This window comes from Carettochelys insculpta, chromosome 16 (genome assembly GCF_033958435.1).
Source record: "Carettochelys insculpta isolate YL-2023 chromosome 16, ASM3395843v1, whole genome shotgun sequence".
Lineage (NCBI taxonomy): Eukaryota > Metazoa > Chordata > Testudines > Carettochelyidae > Carettochelys > Carettochelys insculpta.
In genome coordinates this window covers 36619355-36635549 of record NC_134152.1, presented here as the reverse complement: position 1 = coordinate 36635549, position 16195 = coordinate 36619355, and the positions used below count along the sequence as shown (strand labels likewise).

General features: G+C 51.2%; 1 protein-coding gene across 2 annotated transcripts in view; it reads right to left on the bottom strand.

Annotated features, from left to right (window-relative positions):
- The window catches only part of RAB26 (RAB26, member RAS oncogene family), a 161444-nt gene that overhangs the window by 27990 nt on the left and 117259 nt on the right, over positions 1-16195 (bottom strand). For both annotated transcript variants that reach the window (XM_075010931.1, XM_075010930.1), the window contains exons 3-5: positions 14307-14348; positions 11334-11400; positions 1986-2038 (exon numbers count right to left, since the gene is read on the bottom strand). In XM_075010931.1, coding sequence (XP_074867032.1) covers positions 1986-2038; positions 11334-11400; positions 14307-14348 — 162 coding nt within the window. The remainder of the gene's footprint in view (positions 1-1985; positions 2039-11333; positions 11401-14306; positions 14349-16195) is intronic.

Below are 16195 nucleotides of genomic sequence, written 5' to 3'. Positions count from 1 at the left end.
ATTATGTAAGTCAGCACACGACTATTTAACATGTTTACGTGAGTAGGAAGAGCTGGAATGATCAGCCCCTCGGGGAAATGTGGAGCGTTACTAACAAACGGCCCAAACACATGGCGCTGAAACACCAGTGTATCATCAGCTACAGTGCCACAGCCTCAGGGCCAGTGGGACAGGCAGTGTGCATTTCTGAGGACCTCTCAGGTGTATCGTGCCCAACTCAGCTGCCATTCAGGGCTTAGCTGTCCCCCTACCCTCTCCAGCCCCTACCTCTCCTCAAGCCTGGGCTGTGAGCCCACCTCTAAGCAGCCAGAGGAGGAACAAGACCATAGTCCCGTTGTCTCTCCTTGCTAGCCAGCAGAGCTGGTCCCATCTGGGTGCAAGCATGTGGGAGCAAAACTCAACCCGCGAGTCCTGGCTTCAGAAGGTAACAGCCTACTACTGCTCCCTGCTAACGGAGTCACTGCCTGAGTTCAAACGTCAGCGGTCATGCTCTGGTGTTGAAGGGCTGGCTTCGTGCTCTGCATAGGAGCCATGATGGAGTACGAGCCACATTCAGACAGTGCGTCTGAGCTCCTGCCACCTTGCTAAAGGGGGCCCTGCAGGTCAGATCTGAGCTGGGGACTGGGCAGGAATCTCTCCCTGCTGCTGCCCTGGCTGTACCTGGTAGGTCAGCAAAAGGCGTCAGTCCTGCCACTTCCCCAGTTTCCTGTACCGCCCATGCAAAGAACATTCCCCACGCTGCCCTGACATTTGCTTGGGCCACCTGCAGAAGAGTCCCAAACTTTCCATCACTGGACTCAAAGCATTCACGGCAGCCCGCTCCCCAGCACCAGCTCCAAAGCTGCCGCTGCCGCACGTAACATGTTCCAGCCATCACCTTTGAACGGTCTGCCAGCCTTGCCTCATGCCTGGGAGGAGCTCTCGCTACACACCTGCCAAGCCACCCCACCAGCCTCCTTCCAACCCCACCTTAAAACTCTTCTGCTGTGATGGCAGCAACAACGAGAAACTTGTCAGGCCCCTGGTGGGATGAGAGCCCAGTCTGCTGACCACTACGACCTCCCTACTTCCCGTTGGTCTGGGACTGACAATGGGGCAGTAATGGGCAGGATGAGGTGATGTGAATCGCAGCCAGTCCTCAGGGAGACAGCTCTGTCAGCACCCCTGCTCATCGGACTCCTGATGGGAATGGAAGACATTCTCCCCTGCTGCTCCCGTCGTCCAGCAGCAAGTGTCAATACTCAAGCAAGTCTCTGATGTCAACAGAGCCAGTCTCCTGGTAACGAGGCTGTGATGATTTCTTTTCAAGCTGCATAGTGTTACACAGAAATCTCTGGGCCTTGCCAAGTCCTAATTGCTCACAGTAAATTTATTCGGCAAGGGCACTTGTCTGGGATGCAATTGGAGAACACAAGTGAAGAGAGAACAACAAGCACATGCTCAGAACTGATGGCCCAGTCTCTCTCTCACTCTCCCAGACAACAGGAAGGCATCCGTAGCTCTGCTGGTACAAAGGAGCATGCAAAACTCAAGCTTTTACTCAAACTGTTCAGGCTTCTTGGGTCTGCAAAAACTGATCTTGCAAGTATAGGGTCTTGCAAGAACTCCAGGATGTCCCACACCATGTCTGGCCAGAATTAGCACCATAGCGCCCTGTGCCCAGGTGTTCTGGGGTTCACCTCTCCACTCCAGACTGGAACCCTGAAAGGCTGAGTCATCAGCCAAGAGAGCGGCTGACGAGCACAACAAATCAAACTTCAGCAAGGTTTAGCCCTAAGAGCTCAGTGTGAGCTGCAGGGAGGTGAGAATTGTCTCTGTTTATGGGACTTGGTCCACTAATCCAGCCCTGAAGAGGAGGCAGAATCAACTGGCTGATAGGGTGTAATAAACATCGCAAAACAAGTCTAGGAGGCCATCAACACCCAGCACCCAATCTGCATACAGCCACTCAACTCTCATCATATTCCTGAATGTGTCCAACTTACTTGGATGTTGTCAAACGATGCTCTATTTGTAACATCGTACAGCAGTAGCAGAGCTGTGAAGAGAGGAAAAGACACTGTCAAGGCAGGTAACTACTCACTGAATGGTCAAAGGTATTTTTGTTTAGTTCTTTATGGCAAGATGTTCTCAGGGCGATACAGTGGAACACTGATAAATGCAAAGTAATGCACGTGGGAAAACGCAAGCTCAACTGCACATACCAAATGCATGGGTCTAAAAATAGCTGTTGTCACTCAGGAAGGGTCTTGGAGTCCCCTCTGGAGAGCTCTCAGAAGACTAGTCCTGCTCATTGAGCAGAGGTTAAGGGAACCAACAGAATGCTAGGCACCACCAGGAAAGGGATTGAGAAGATGACATAAAATATCATGAGGGCACCATAGAAATCCCTGGTACGTCCACACCCTGAATCCCACCTGCACTTCTGGTCACCCCACCTGAAGCAGACCAGAGTTGGGAAAAGCAGAGAGAACTGCAACAAAACCAGTGAGGAGGTGGAACAACTTCTCTGTAAGGAGAGATTAAAAAGATTGGGACCACTGGGATTCCTCCAGTTCCCCTTGTTGGGAAGCTGCAGAGACCCCATCCCTGGTGCCTCACTGTGGGTCAGCAGCCCCCCATCCTCAGAGGCCAGCGTCCCTCTGGTCACCCTAATTCACCTTAGAAAACAAACTAAGTGGGGATATGAAGGTCTATAAACTTGTGAGTGGCGTGGAGAGAAGAGATAAGGAAGTGATATGCGCCCTTCCAAAAGCCCAGGGACAAGGGGTCACCCAATGAAATGGACAAGCAGCAGGTGTAAAACTAACTCAAGGAAGAGCTTCTGCCCACAACGCTGTCACCCAGGAACTGCTTGTCAGGGGGTGCACTAAAAGCCAAAAGAATAACCGGGTTCAAAAAAGAATTCAGTAAGTTCCAGGAGGACGGGTCCCTCAATGGCTGTTGGCCGAGATGCTCAGAGATGCTCTGGGTGTCCCACAACCTCTGACTGCCACAAAGTGGAACTGGATGAGTGGGGATGGCTCATTAAGTAGCTGCCCTGTTCTGTCTGTTGCCTCCGACGCCCCCGGCACTGGCCATGCTCAGAAGACCCTGGGCTAGACGCACCTTTGGCTGACCCAGTGAGGCCAGTCTGAGGTTCTCAGGTTCACGCAAACGGGCAAAAGCTTTGGTGCTGGTATAATGTATTTTACTGAAATAAGTGTCTCTGTAAAAGGCTAGGCCAGGGCCAAAGGCAGAGCCATCCCCAGCCTGGGCCCTGATCTCTTTGGCGCCTGTGCTGATGTTGCACACACCAGTGCTCCCAGTAAGGGGCCTGGAGATCCGAAACGCCTCTGCACCAGCACCCGCTCTACCTGGCTGGGAATGAGAAGTGTCATCCTTCAAGGCTGGCCTCGAGCAGCCCCTTGGACTCACGTGCCTGAGGCGTGGCACGCAGGGGCGGGTGCGGCTGGAGATCTGGGTTCCATTTAGAACAGGACACAACACAACAAAACAGGGGGCTGAAAAACCAGCTCGGTTCCCATGGTAACGCACTTGGCATGGACGCAGCGAGAAGGGCCGGCACGGCACCCGAGAACGCTTTCTTCCCGCTCTGCGGCCCGACATGGACCACTCCAGGTAATCCCAGCGGCCGCTCGCTCGCTCGCTCGGACGGTGGAGTTGGGGGTTCGATTCATTCCAAGGCGGAGACCTGCCTGGGGCAGGGAGACCCTGGCGCGACACTTCTCCGCCCTCGCGTGCCGCGCTGCATCGCCCATGCGCCCCGAGAAGTGAAACTCAAACCCTGCCGTTCCCTCCCCGATCCGAGGGTGCCAGCGAAGGCCAGCCCAAGAGAGGGAGTCAGCCCTTCACTGCCCCACCCTCCCGCAGAGACAGAGGCTGCACGCAGCAGTTCTTAGAACCTGTAACTGGGGCCCGCAAAGCTTGGCTGAAGAGCCCGACTTCAGCCAAGTGCCAGGCTGCTTGGATGCAGAGTTACATCTTTACTAAGCACTTAATGCTCTGCCGACAGGGCTGGTAACCTGCTGGGAAGCACCCTTCACAACGAACGTACCACGTACCCAAGTACAGCATGCCCAGTCTACAAAGCACGCTGTGATCCAACCCCAGAAATCAATTCTCCGAGAGGAAGGCGAGCTGCCTTTCCTCCCCTGGCATTGTCCATGCGTACATCTAACATTGGCTTCCTCTGTTCAAGGAGCCAAAGCTTTACAGAATATAATTATGCGCCAGGTCCTCTGACACGCCAGGTCCTAGGCTCCATTTCTGTGACTCAGAACACAACAACTACCGCAGATAAGAATAAGTGACTAAAACCCCGTATAAGTCACCAACTCACAATTGAGAATTTCACGCCCAGTAACCGCAAATGTTCTACTAACACGCCGGCTATTGTTGGAGAAAAGCAGCTACCACATTATCCCCTAGCTGGCTGCACTCAGGATCTTTCACAGTAACAGTGACACCCAAAAACCAGCCCCTTAATCGAGACATAGGCCACTGGGGAGTTTTGCTGAGAAAAGATCACCCACACGCCAGCAAAGCAGCAGAACCACAGGCACCTGGTCTGCTAAGGCAAGGATGTTGCTAGGCATGTTCTCCGCACTGCACTGTGATCTTTGCAGGCTTTCAATTAGCTGCATGGGATCCTTATCTTTTTCCCAGCCTGGGGTCCTTCACACATTAATATTCTTAATTCCTGGGGCTGTCTCCCAAGAGGGCTCTCATTCTGTTGAGCAGAATAACGACGCTGACTCAAGGGGACTGTTTAGAAGTCTGGCAGGTGGCTCAGCGGGGGAAGGTTAATCTTCATCTCACAGAAGGAAAGTCTGTAAATATCACTGGCTTGCAAAGAAAGAGTTCCAGTTGCTGTGATCCATGCACTTATTGTTAGCTGGCTTATCCTCCAAAGAGAGCCCGTGTGCGATCCCACCTGACAGCCAGAGACACTGACCTAACACGAAGCACATGGCCTGTAGGTGCACGGTTGTGGGGGGACATGCTTTGCGGTGTTAGCTGCTCAGTGAGTAAGTGCTGGTGCACAAAGGACTTAGGGTTTGTGGTGGTGATCAGCTGAACGTTAGCCACTGGCGTGATGTAAATAATCCCGACTATACATCCAAAACGATGGGGACTAATTTAGCTATAACCACTCACGAGAAAGGACTTGGAGTCATTGTGAATAGTTCTCCAAAATCATCCACTCAATGTGCAGCAGCAGTCAAAAGCGCAAACAGTGTTAAGAAGAACTAAAAAGGGATAGGCAAGAAGACAGAGAATACCTTATTGCCTCTATATAAACCCAGAGTACACTCACACCTTCAATGCTGCGTACAGATGTGGTCAGCTCACCTCAAAAAGGACTTCTTGGCCTGTGGAAAGGTTCAGAACAGGGTAACAAAATGATTAGGGGTTTGGAAAGGGTGCCACCTGAAGAGAGAGAAAAAAAAAAGACAGGGACTTTCCAGCTTAGACAAGAGAAGACAGAGGGGGAATATGACAGAGGTCTATAAAGTCATGACTGATGTAGGAAAAAACAAAAATGAATAAGGAAAGGCTAGTTACTTGTTCCCATAACAAAAGAACTAGGGGGTCACCAAATGAAATTAATGGGCAGCAAGTTTAAAACTAACAAAAGGAAGTTGTTCTTCGCACAGTGCATAGCAGGCCTGTGGGACTCCTCGCTGGAGGAGGTTGCAAAGACCAAAGTCTTTAACAGGGTTCAAGAAAGAGTTAGATAAATTCATGGCAGTTCGGTCTTTCAATGGCTATGAGCCAGGATGGGTAGGAATGGTGTCCCTTGCCTCTGAGAGAGGCTGGGAATGGAAGAAAAAACAAGAACCATTTTGATTATTACCTGGTCTGTTCACTCCCTCTGGGGCACATGGTATTAGTCAATGTTGGAAGACAGGACACTGGGCTAGATGGACCTTTGATTTGACCCAGTGTGCTGTGTTTACGATGCTAGGGCCAAAAGAGTTAACGCAGTCCTGGGATTCATCAACAAGGGACTCTTGAGTAGAAGCAGAGACGTTTTACATCTGCATTTGGTACTGGTGCGACCGCTGCTGGACTCCCACCCCCAGTTCTGGAGCCCACAACTCGAAAGGGATGTGGATAAATTAGAGAGGGTCCAGAGAACGGCTACAGGAATAATTAGAAAACAGGCCACACAGAGCCCCTGGAGTCTGTCTAGCTTAACAAAGAGAAGGTTGAGGGATGAGTTGACTACATCTACATAGGGAACAAGTACTAATAATGGCTCTTCAGCTGGGCAGGGAAGGTTCTAAGATGATCGAAGGAAGCTGCAGCTAGACGGGACTGAGGCATATGTTGTTAACAGCAACGAAGGGTCCTGTGGCACCTTATAGACTAAGAGAAAAGTTTAGAGCATGAGCTTTCGTGAGTTAACTCACTTCTTCAGATGCTGTTAACAGTGAGTAACCAGCAGCTTACCCAGGGTTGTGATCAGGGTTCCCTCTGGGGTCTTCCATCCATAGGTGGAATAAATTTTGTTATGCGCACCAAGGTTTATGGGGATTTGCATCACCAATAGAAACACATACACTCATCCCTCACTACACAAGCACAATTGGTTCCCAACTTTCTGCTCACAGGCAGAAACTCGTAAGAGGGACACTAAATTCCTATTAAATTACATGTAAAAGTCTCTGATTAGTTCCTAGGGCTCCCCGCTTGGGGAAGGAGTGGCAGCAGGTGGTGCTGCTTTTGAAAGGTGAGTGAACCTTGGGTTGGGTTAAAGGCTGGGGGTAGTTTGGGGCTGCAAGCGTGAGAGAGGGTTAAAATCTGGTGGTGGGGTGGGTCAGGGTGTTCAAGCTGCTGAGGTTTGGGGCTGGCAAGGGGGGTCAGGTGGCAGGGGGGTCTGGCTGTGGGCCAGTAAGGGGATCTGGCTTCTGCGCTTTGAGGCCACAGGCATCAGGCTGCAGGGGGTACAGGCAGCCACGAGGCCACAGGGGGTCTGGCCGTGGGGCCAGCAGGGGTGTCAGGCTGCCATGGTTTGGGGTCACAGGTCCGGTGGGGCGGGGGGTCAGGCTGCAAGGAGTACAGGTGGCAGTGGGGTGTTAGGCTGCGGGGCCAGCAGGGGGTCAGGCAGGGAGGTTGGAGCCTCAGGGAGCAGGGTAAGTTCATTCATAGAGTGAACTAAGGTAGGTAAATGTGTCCCTCATTTAAAGCGAGCACTCATAAATGAAGTACTCATTTAACAAGGGATGAGTGAACTGCCAGTTGTGGGTGCTCTGCTAATCAGCTGTGTGGCATCCGAATCTCTGCTGGGCAGCTGCCCAAGCACTCAGCTTACAGGGAACACTGCTCGGGATGGATTCTCCATCTCTGACAAGGTTTAAGCCAAGACTGGATGTTTTTCTCAACACTCAGCCCTAGGGATTAGTTTTCGGCCATTCTCTGGCCTGTGCTATGTTGCAGGTCAGGTGAGAGGAGCATGATGGTTCCTTTGGATTTCAAATCTATGAATCTGTCACAAGTACTTTGGTACTGAGCTGCTGCCCCAGCACAATGCAGTTGGAGCTCTCTCTTACTTTTGGCAGAGAACTCCAGGCCTTCCCTCTTTGTGTTTAGAGAAGATGGTCAAAGACTTCCCATGGAAAAATGGAGTTTCATGGAAAGCTCAATCGTTTGTTGAGATTTCAAAGGGAAACTTTGCAATTAAACTGTTTTGAACGTAAATTTCTGTTTTGTTGGTTTTTATTTTAATGAAACGCCAACAGTTGGGAGTTTTAGATTCTTGTTTTCTCCTCACCATTTTTTCTCCTCTGTCAGAGCAATAAAACGTGTGATGGTGACAGCCTGGGCATTCCTCCATTTCATCCCCTTCACTTTTCCATTTTCCAGTCCAACTTTTCAAAGACTTCTCCAACTTTGGAAACATGAGCATGGAACAAAATGAAACCAAAAAAGGAAGCAGGCACGCCAACGGCGCTAACCAACATTCACTCTATTGCCCTCGCTGGCAAAGGAGGAGTAGAACCACCGGGAGGAAAAAGGGAAAAAAGATCATTTGAAATTTTCAGTTGTTTCAAAATATCTCAACAACAAAAGTTGCTTCATTCTGAAGTCCTCCTGTGAGATGCTGAAACACACCACACTCGTTTTCTGTCAAGGATCGCGACAGCGAGAACTCCGATTTCTCACACAGCTCTGCTTGTGGTGCTTAGACATCCTCCGTCAGGACAGCCAGCAGTCCAGCTTGGATCAGTCAGCTTGCCTGTCTTACATCCTTCTGCAGGGTTCTCCTTCACTTCTTTTCTGAAACACTGAGCAGCCGCAACATTCTCCCTAGCCCCAGCCTCCCTAAAGATTCCTGCATATGCTGTTTATCAAAGACTCTTTGGTTGTCCCCAAGGAAAGGAGCTGCATGAATGCCTGTCCTCATTACTACAGCTCATTTCACTGGCAGCTACCAGGACCTCCTGCTCAGTAACCATTTCCCATTAGGGACCCACCAGTGTCTCATCTTCTCTCCACAGATCTGCAAAGCTCCCCCACATTTTAACTGGAGCTCCTTGGGCAGAACCTGGAGAGAAGAGCTCAGCCTGGAGTTTGCTAGCTGGAGGGTGAGGAATGCGCGGACCAGGAGTGCTCAATGGGAGAGCGCGCCAGTTACAGCTCATCAAGATCCAGGCCTACTGGTCATTAGTTACCTTGGAGATTTTGTCACTGCATAAGCTCTGGCTTCCGAGACCGACAAGCTGGGGTGCTGCGGCTAGGAGGCGGCTTGAAGGAATGACAGCAGCTGCAGGCTTGGTTTCCCCATGTCCAAGTGTACAGTTCTGTTCAATGACTCCCCACCTGCCCCCTGCCCCTCATCCCCCAACCCCTGCGCATGGGGCTCAGACAAATGACTGGAGCTGTGGAACACACCCCACTACTAGAACTCTGTTGGCAAAGGGTGGGGATGAGTAAGGAAGGCGAAACCTTGCACAGCTGCTCCACTGGAAGCTTCCCAGAGAAATTTCAGTCACCAGAGCTTGACAGTAAAGCCACAAAATACCCCAACAGGGGGAGGGAACAGGCTCCCCACTAGCCAGCTCAGCGCTCCTGTTGGGGTTACACTGGGCATCAAGAGGCAGAGAACAAATTAATCCCTCTAGAAGATCTATGCCACGTTCCTGCTCTCTGTGGCTCCGCAGAAGCTCCAGAGCCAGCAGCACACTGCTCATTAGCTATTTAATCATCTCTGAGTCTTTCTGCTCTGCAAACTCTGTGACTTTGTGGCCACATCCCACCGGGAAACGCCTGATCTGCTTATTGCCGATTTACTCGCCCTAGACCTGCCGGCAGCAGGGCGTCGGAGACAGAGATGCAGCCGCTGCTCCTAGGGAGCCACTCACAGGAAGCCAAATGTAAGTACAGAGCATTTAAATAACCCCGCATGTCCCTCTCCCGCAACACTCAGAACTCCAGACTTTGCAGCAGGGCTGAGGCGACCTGGCTTCCGGCTGGTCTGCTGCCTTAGTTTACCTTCCATCGCTGACTCTCAAAACCACAGCCGGCGTTTTCACAACACAGCTCCTCGCCCTTCCGGGCACAGTTTGTTACCATAAACATGCAGCACCTTCCAAGTCTCTCCCCTGGGCTCATCTACTCCCCTCGATTTACTGGGTGTCAGCACCTTCCCCCCAGATGTCAAAGTCCTTTCAGACCTTTCTCGGAGCTGCCCCTCCCCCAGGCTCCCAGCTGTCTGAGGCAGGGCCTCTCACCCTGCAGGCCCCCCAGCGGGTGTTTCTCCCTCTAGGGACTCCTGCTTTTCCAGGTCCCTCACCTGTCCCTGGGAACTCCCTTGGGCTGCTCTTACATTCCCCAGCAGCCAAGTGCTCCCATCATGCGACCCTCAGGGACTCCTTCCCTTCTCACAAGGAGCAAGTTTAACAGGACAGGGGTAAGGATGAGCCCCCGGCTTCCACGAAGGGTCAGCTCAACTACACAGCCAACAGAGCCTCGTCAGTGTCTACCTAAGCAGGGCCTTAAACATGAAACCAGTCCATCTCCCTTGCCCAGGAGAGGGGCAGCCGGGCTTCCATGCTGCACCGTGGAAGTCAGCAGGAGTTTCCTCGCTGGCTCCAACAGAGGCAGGATGAGGCTGAACATGAATCGATTTGATCTTAAAATAGTCTCCATTTGAAATCACCGGCACCTCTAGTACTAACGCAAGGGACCAAAGGGTGTTTTCAGGTCCTAAGTGTCCTCCTCCAGCTATAACTCTGTACACCAGCCATGAAGGGGCGAGCGGTAGCAGCTGGTCAGTCACTGAGGAGCTGGGTGGGACGCAGGAGGTAATTTTAAATCACTCCAGTGTAAGAGAAAGAGAGCCTGAAGCATAGGCCTGAACTAAGCAGAGTTATGCTACGAGTTAACAGACAAGTCTCTCCCAAGCAGACGTTTGCCTGCCAGTCAGTGTCCAGGATATGAACTCGGCACCAGAGCCGCTAGCACTGCTAACACACACAGAACGTGTCAATATATTCCAGCAGGACAGGACAGTCCAAGCACCCCCCCTCAACCTAGCACAGAACAAAATGGTTTGACACAAGTGATGAATAGCAGCGATCCATTGTCTGAAACACTGGGGGTGCAAGCACAGTGAGTGTTAGCAAATAGGAATGCTTTGTCAAGAGAAAGTAACAAACTTGTCATGAAGGGAGTAAATGTCTCGAGTAGTTTGTCTCAGTCTATAAATGGTAGGATGCCTCTGCTTAACTTTGTCTGGCCTAGGGGCACTGGCAACACCCACTGGGCTGAGTCCACTGTTGGGGGTACATATGCGTGGTTCAGTAAACTCTGCTAATTACTGTCCTTCGTTTGACAATAGTCCTGACTCAGTGCCTTCGTATCGTATCTGATTCCTTGTGCTTTGGGGCTCTCTCGGAGTCTGCTATACGAGCTATCCGCACAGAGAGTGTGCGGCATACAGGGGGACCACATACACGCAGCTGAACTAGCACCATTGGACTAAGCAAGATACCTGTCAGGATACCACACTGGTGACGTCTCAACTACACCCAGGAGATTTGTTTTTAAATGACAGGCTCCCCTTCTGCCATGCCTAGAAACTCCAGCAGCGGGAGGGGGAGTGAAGACACAGAGCAGATGAGGCAAACTGAGCAGAGAGCACAAACTCAAACAGCTGCAATAGAGACCAGTGGAGAAGTGCACAACTCTGAGCGGGTCCACGTTCCCCGGTGCCCTTATTACCTCCCAGGACAGACTTTCTCCTGACACTGTCCCTTTAAGCCTTATTCCCCACATGACTCCCCCCCGGAGAAGAAAAGAAGTGAGCACAGAGTAGCTCCTACCGTGGGCGTCGCGGTAATAGGCGTGAGTGACGCTGCGGAACCGCTCCTGCCCTGCCGTGTCCCAGATCTGAAAAGAGCAAAGACAAGGCACCATCAGATGCAACGCAGGACGCTCAGCCAGCCCAGGCTGCTCTGCAAGCAGGAAGGAGGTGCCTGGCTCCTGTGCTTTCATTTGTTTTCAGTTTAAAATGAGTTGGGGGGAGGGGCTCTAAAGACCCCTGAGGAGTAATGGACAGAGGATTTTGGCACTCACATGCTGAGGGACCTGCACTCCCCAAACCAGCCCTGCACCCACGTGCTCTCGAACGGGTAGCTTCTGTTTGGAGTGTAGTTGTGGTTTCCATCGTACTGCAACCTTACCCCTTGGGACTCAAGTAATTCAGCAAAAGTGTTGGAGTCTTGTGGGCTGGTCCACTTCGGAGTTCTGACCACACATCCTCTGGAACAAAACAGGCTGGCCTCCAAGCAGCCCCTGGTTCCAAGCCCTGCTTCTCTGAACATAGCAGGAAGCCAGCAAGAGGAGACTGTTTCTTTGCTCATTGCTCCAGGCAAAAGGGCTCTCTCGTTTTCTCAGAGCCACACTCCCAGCGTGATGCTCTTGGCCATTCTGCCCCTTTTCTCCCAGTTTCTCTGGTCTTTCTGACCTGTTCTTGAGGCAGAAGATTGACGCGCTGGCGGTTGATCTTCCAGGGTCTGATTGAACGCGCCTAGTGGGGCCGTGTTACATCCAATGACCAGGATGCTGCCGCTGAGCCCAGTGCTTGTCACAACTGGGAAGTCGAGAGGCAAGTTTCTCCCATTCACCTCCCACCAGGGCACAGCGGCAAAAAATCAATTCATGGTACGTCGCCTCCAGCTAGGCAAGTCTCATGGCTGAAGTTACATATGGTAAATTGATTTTTTTCCCCTGGTGCAGACCTGGCCACACACCTTCACAGAACAATAGCTAGTGAACCACGTTCTGCCCACGTGCTTTTGCTGTGGCTGGTGATGGGCTTGCACAAGGGCTGGAGGTTATTTCAGCTACTTGGGGTCATAAAGGAGCTTCACAGCATCTTACAACTCTGTGGAGTGAAGGGCTGTGGTCACATCCATCCCATAAAGTATGGGAGCCACCTTTGTTCTTTGTACTTTTCTATCAGAACCTCTTTCCTCTCAGCCAAGCTCTCCTGTAAGCTATGGAGAGGCAGAGCCCAGTCAAGGGGTTGCGTGTGATGCGACTACACCACAGAGCTTTTGCAGAGCTAGCCAGTTTTATTTGGTATTTCTTCTAGGCTAGGGGTGGGCCACAGGCACATTCTGCTTTGTTCATGCTGTCGCTACAAGCTACTTGTTCCACTTCTCCACCCCTCCAAGAGCAGCACCATGGAAAATGGTCCACTCAGCTCCTGATGGCTTCATGTCATATCAGGCCATGCAACGCTGGCTGAAGCGACTCACAGCTGGGCCTTCAGCAGTCCCCTCGTACCTGAGCAACCCCAGCTGTTAGGGAGACGGAAGAAACATCACAGGTTTCAGCAATGGCGGGAGGAAAATTAAGACCCCACCAGATTTTTTTCTGCAAATATAAAATGCAGTGATACTATAACATCTTTATATTACCAAGTTGCTGAAACAACCTCCAGCCTGTACAGAAGCAAGTCACCAGCCACAGCAAAATAAATATAAAATCCATGTTCTCCCGAGAAAACAACTAATGCTTCATTTCAACCACCATTCTTGGTTTGATCTATTTGCACACGATTAATTTGCAATGGGGGAACCTTTGTAGAGCTACGAATAGAAAAAGTGACACGTGCAATAAATGTTTAAGAGGCCAGTCACCATTCTTCAGCATGTCTGAGGACTGAAATGATGGTATTTGACAAATGGCTTACGATGCCTCCTTAATTGAAAAATCCATCAGCTAGATGGATGTGCCAGGACCTGCTAACTGAATTGATCAGTTTCTAATGCAGTGATGTGATCACGCTGACACACACACGCCTACTGGGGAGGGAAGAGCAAAAGATATTTTCTGACTTCACAGAGATCAGAGGAGAGTGCCTAGTTAGGAGGGACTGCAGTGGTTCAGGCTCCTTTGGAAGGTTGAGTTAAGTATGTAGAAGTCAGGAGGGACCAGGGGACTGGATAGCGGTGTCTTTCACCAGGTGGGTCGTCTGCCTTAAGGACCACCCTGGATTTCAGCCATCATAATACACCACCATTGCAGACAAGGAAAGATGTGATTTAGATCAGTGGTTTCTCGTCTCTTCTGCACAATTCTTACATTAAGCTTATCAACATAACACCCAAACATTTTCCAGTGGTGTACTGAGCAACATGATACGTTTCTTCTCCCATCTTCTCCCTGGGGGAGACATGGGTGGAATGGAGTGTCCTATTTTGGCAGGTTATTATTTTAAGTATACACATTCAAGGAGGGGTTGCCTCCCTCCGTGTCAGCTGTAGCTTTCCTTGTTTGCAATTAAATCAGCACCTGACTGGTGTCGAATGAGAGCATCTGCTGGATGATGGGAGGTCATCGCCAACACTTCCACAGATCACTGGGCTCTTAGAAGACATTTAGGGGTAAATTACAGTGAACTAACAGCACAGAACACAGAGACAGGACTGGTGGGTGGAAACAAACTTTATGGGACTGCGAGAAAACTTGGCCACACCCATAACAAGTGGTCGTCCGTCTTACTAAAATCAGGCCAGATCACAGATGTCGCCGGACGAGAGAGTGTTTGGGATCAGAGAGGCTCACCCTGTACTCACACCAAAGTGTTGGTTCTTTCTTCTTTCCAGGCACCGCCCCGCCCCCCTGCCTTTTTTTTTTTTTTTGAAAGCGCCAGAAGGGTTCACCCAAGGTCTTGCCATGGGTATTTATAGGGTTCTCGTTCCCATAGGACTCAGGCACTAGCCAGCAGTGCCAAGCCCTGCTGCAGAGGAGCTGCCCTGGATGAGGAACACTGGTCAGCCACTTACCTGCAGCTTTACCTTCACTCCATCCACATTTAAGACTTTATTCTGAAAGAGAAAACAGGAGAGTGATGAGAAAAGGACATCTCCTCTGTACAAAACACTGAGCTAGCTGCCTCCCTCCTGCTGGGCTGATCCAGACCAAGACAACAGCAATGGATTTGTCTGCCTTGTTGCACTGACCTTTTCTTTGGTTGTGTGGAACTGGACAATAAATATTTAAGCTTTTCCCAGGGAATGGTGACACCCATTATTGTGTTAACAACAGTTTTTCCGGTACACAGCACCCTTCACCCTGAGCACTTCACCGACAAATGCCTGGACTGAGGTCAGTGCAGCCAGCGCTGGGGAAGACCGCAGCAATGGTTTAGCAGCATACATCAGCCCCTCACAGTAACGCAGCAAGAACGGAATTGTTCGGAGTGGAAGCGCTGGCAATGACGCACCGTATTAACTCCTCCTGGGGCTGGCTCCTGGGAAACACACTTTGCACCTCCCACAGGAAAGCTGGGCAGTTCTCAGCCACCAAGTGTAACTCCAGCGGCAACTTCCGACTTCACACTGGTAAAATGCAGCTGAAATCTAGTGGCAACCTGGGGCTCAGCTGCTCTGGAGAGATTCCCCAAGGATGCCGGTGGCCTGAGGAGTGACCACAGGCAGTAGCTTGGCTTTAATTGTGCCACCGTTGCACCCTTTGCTGGGCTCACAGGCTTCCACTTCCAACCTGCCTGTTTAGTCCCAACGCTCTAGGGCTATGCAAATTAACTGGTGAGATCCACCCAAACAGCCCTTGTAAAAACTGCCCCGCCCCCGTGACCAGAGGTCCCAGTGCCACCTTCCAGGTTTGGAGGAGCAACATCTGGCAGGCAGAGGGTGCTGGGGAAGGTGCAAATTCGGAGTAACATCGCTAAAGCCAATGGAGTACAGCAGTGTAAGGCAGGTCAGAATTAGCCCACTGGTGCAAAGGGTTGGAGACCTGGCCCAGCCTGGCTCTTGGAAAGTTATCGGCAACATACGATGGGCTGTCCACTCTGCTCCTTGCCCTCAGCTCTGGTTTGGGGGAAGCTGGTGAATTCTACTTCCCTTCAGATGGCTCCTAGTCCATACACAAGCATTGCAAAGAGAGAGCGCGCGAGCGAGCCTACTTGCAAATGATTCCCAAGCGTTACTTGCACAAGGGGCCTGCAGGGGGAAAGGATTTCACTGTTCAAGGCTGGGACACAATATCCTGCACAGACCATTATCATATTCCCCCTTAATCTCTTTATTTGCACTGAGCTAGAATCGACAGGCTCCAGCCCCGTGGTGCTAGGCGCAGCATAAATGTTTTAAAAGCAAGACTCTTGCCCCAGCACTTCCCGTACTCGCGCTACACAGGATATAGGTACGCCCAGCTCCTCTCAAAATGACCCCCGCAGGTGGTGCAACGCTAGAGGAAGTTTGCTTGTTAGTTTCATTATCCCCTTCAAGGGGCGGAACCATCCCAGAGTTTTCAAAATCCCACCTTCAAACCAAAGCCAGAGAGAGACCACACAAGTCACTGTGCTAGGGACTAACAGAGGCCAAACAAACCCAGAGGAACATTTGGGTCTGATGCCTGCAAGGACGTTCCTTTGTATCCACATTCTACACCTAGGAAAGCTGTTCAAACCGAGCATGCATCATAATAGCCTAAGGTTCTATCCAGCTGCAACCTCCCCACCTGTACCAGAGTGGACTGGCACTTAGCTCGCAATCCCAGACCCTCTTGCACTAGCAGACCATCTAGCCTGGGACCTCACCTTCGCTTGTCCCAGAGTAGACCAATGGTCCAGCTACTCCAGCAACCTGCATCCAACGACACATACTTTGGAGAATATAAAACATCTAAAATGCACTGTGCACCACTGCGGGGG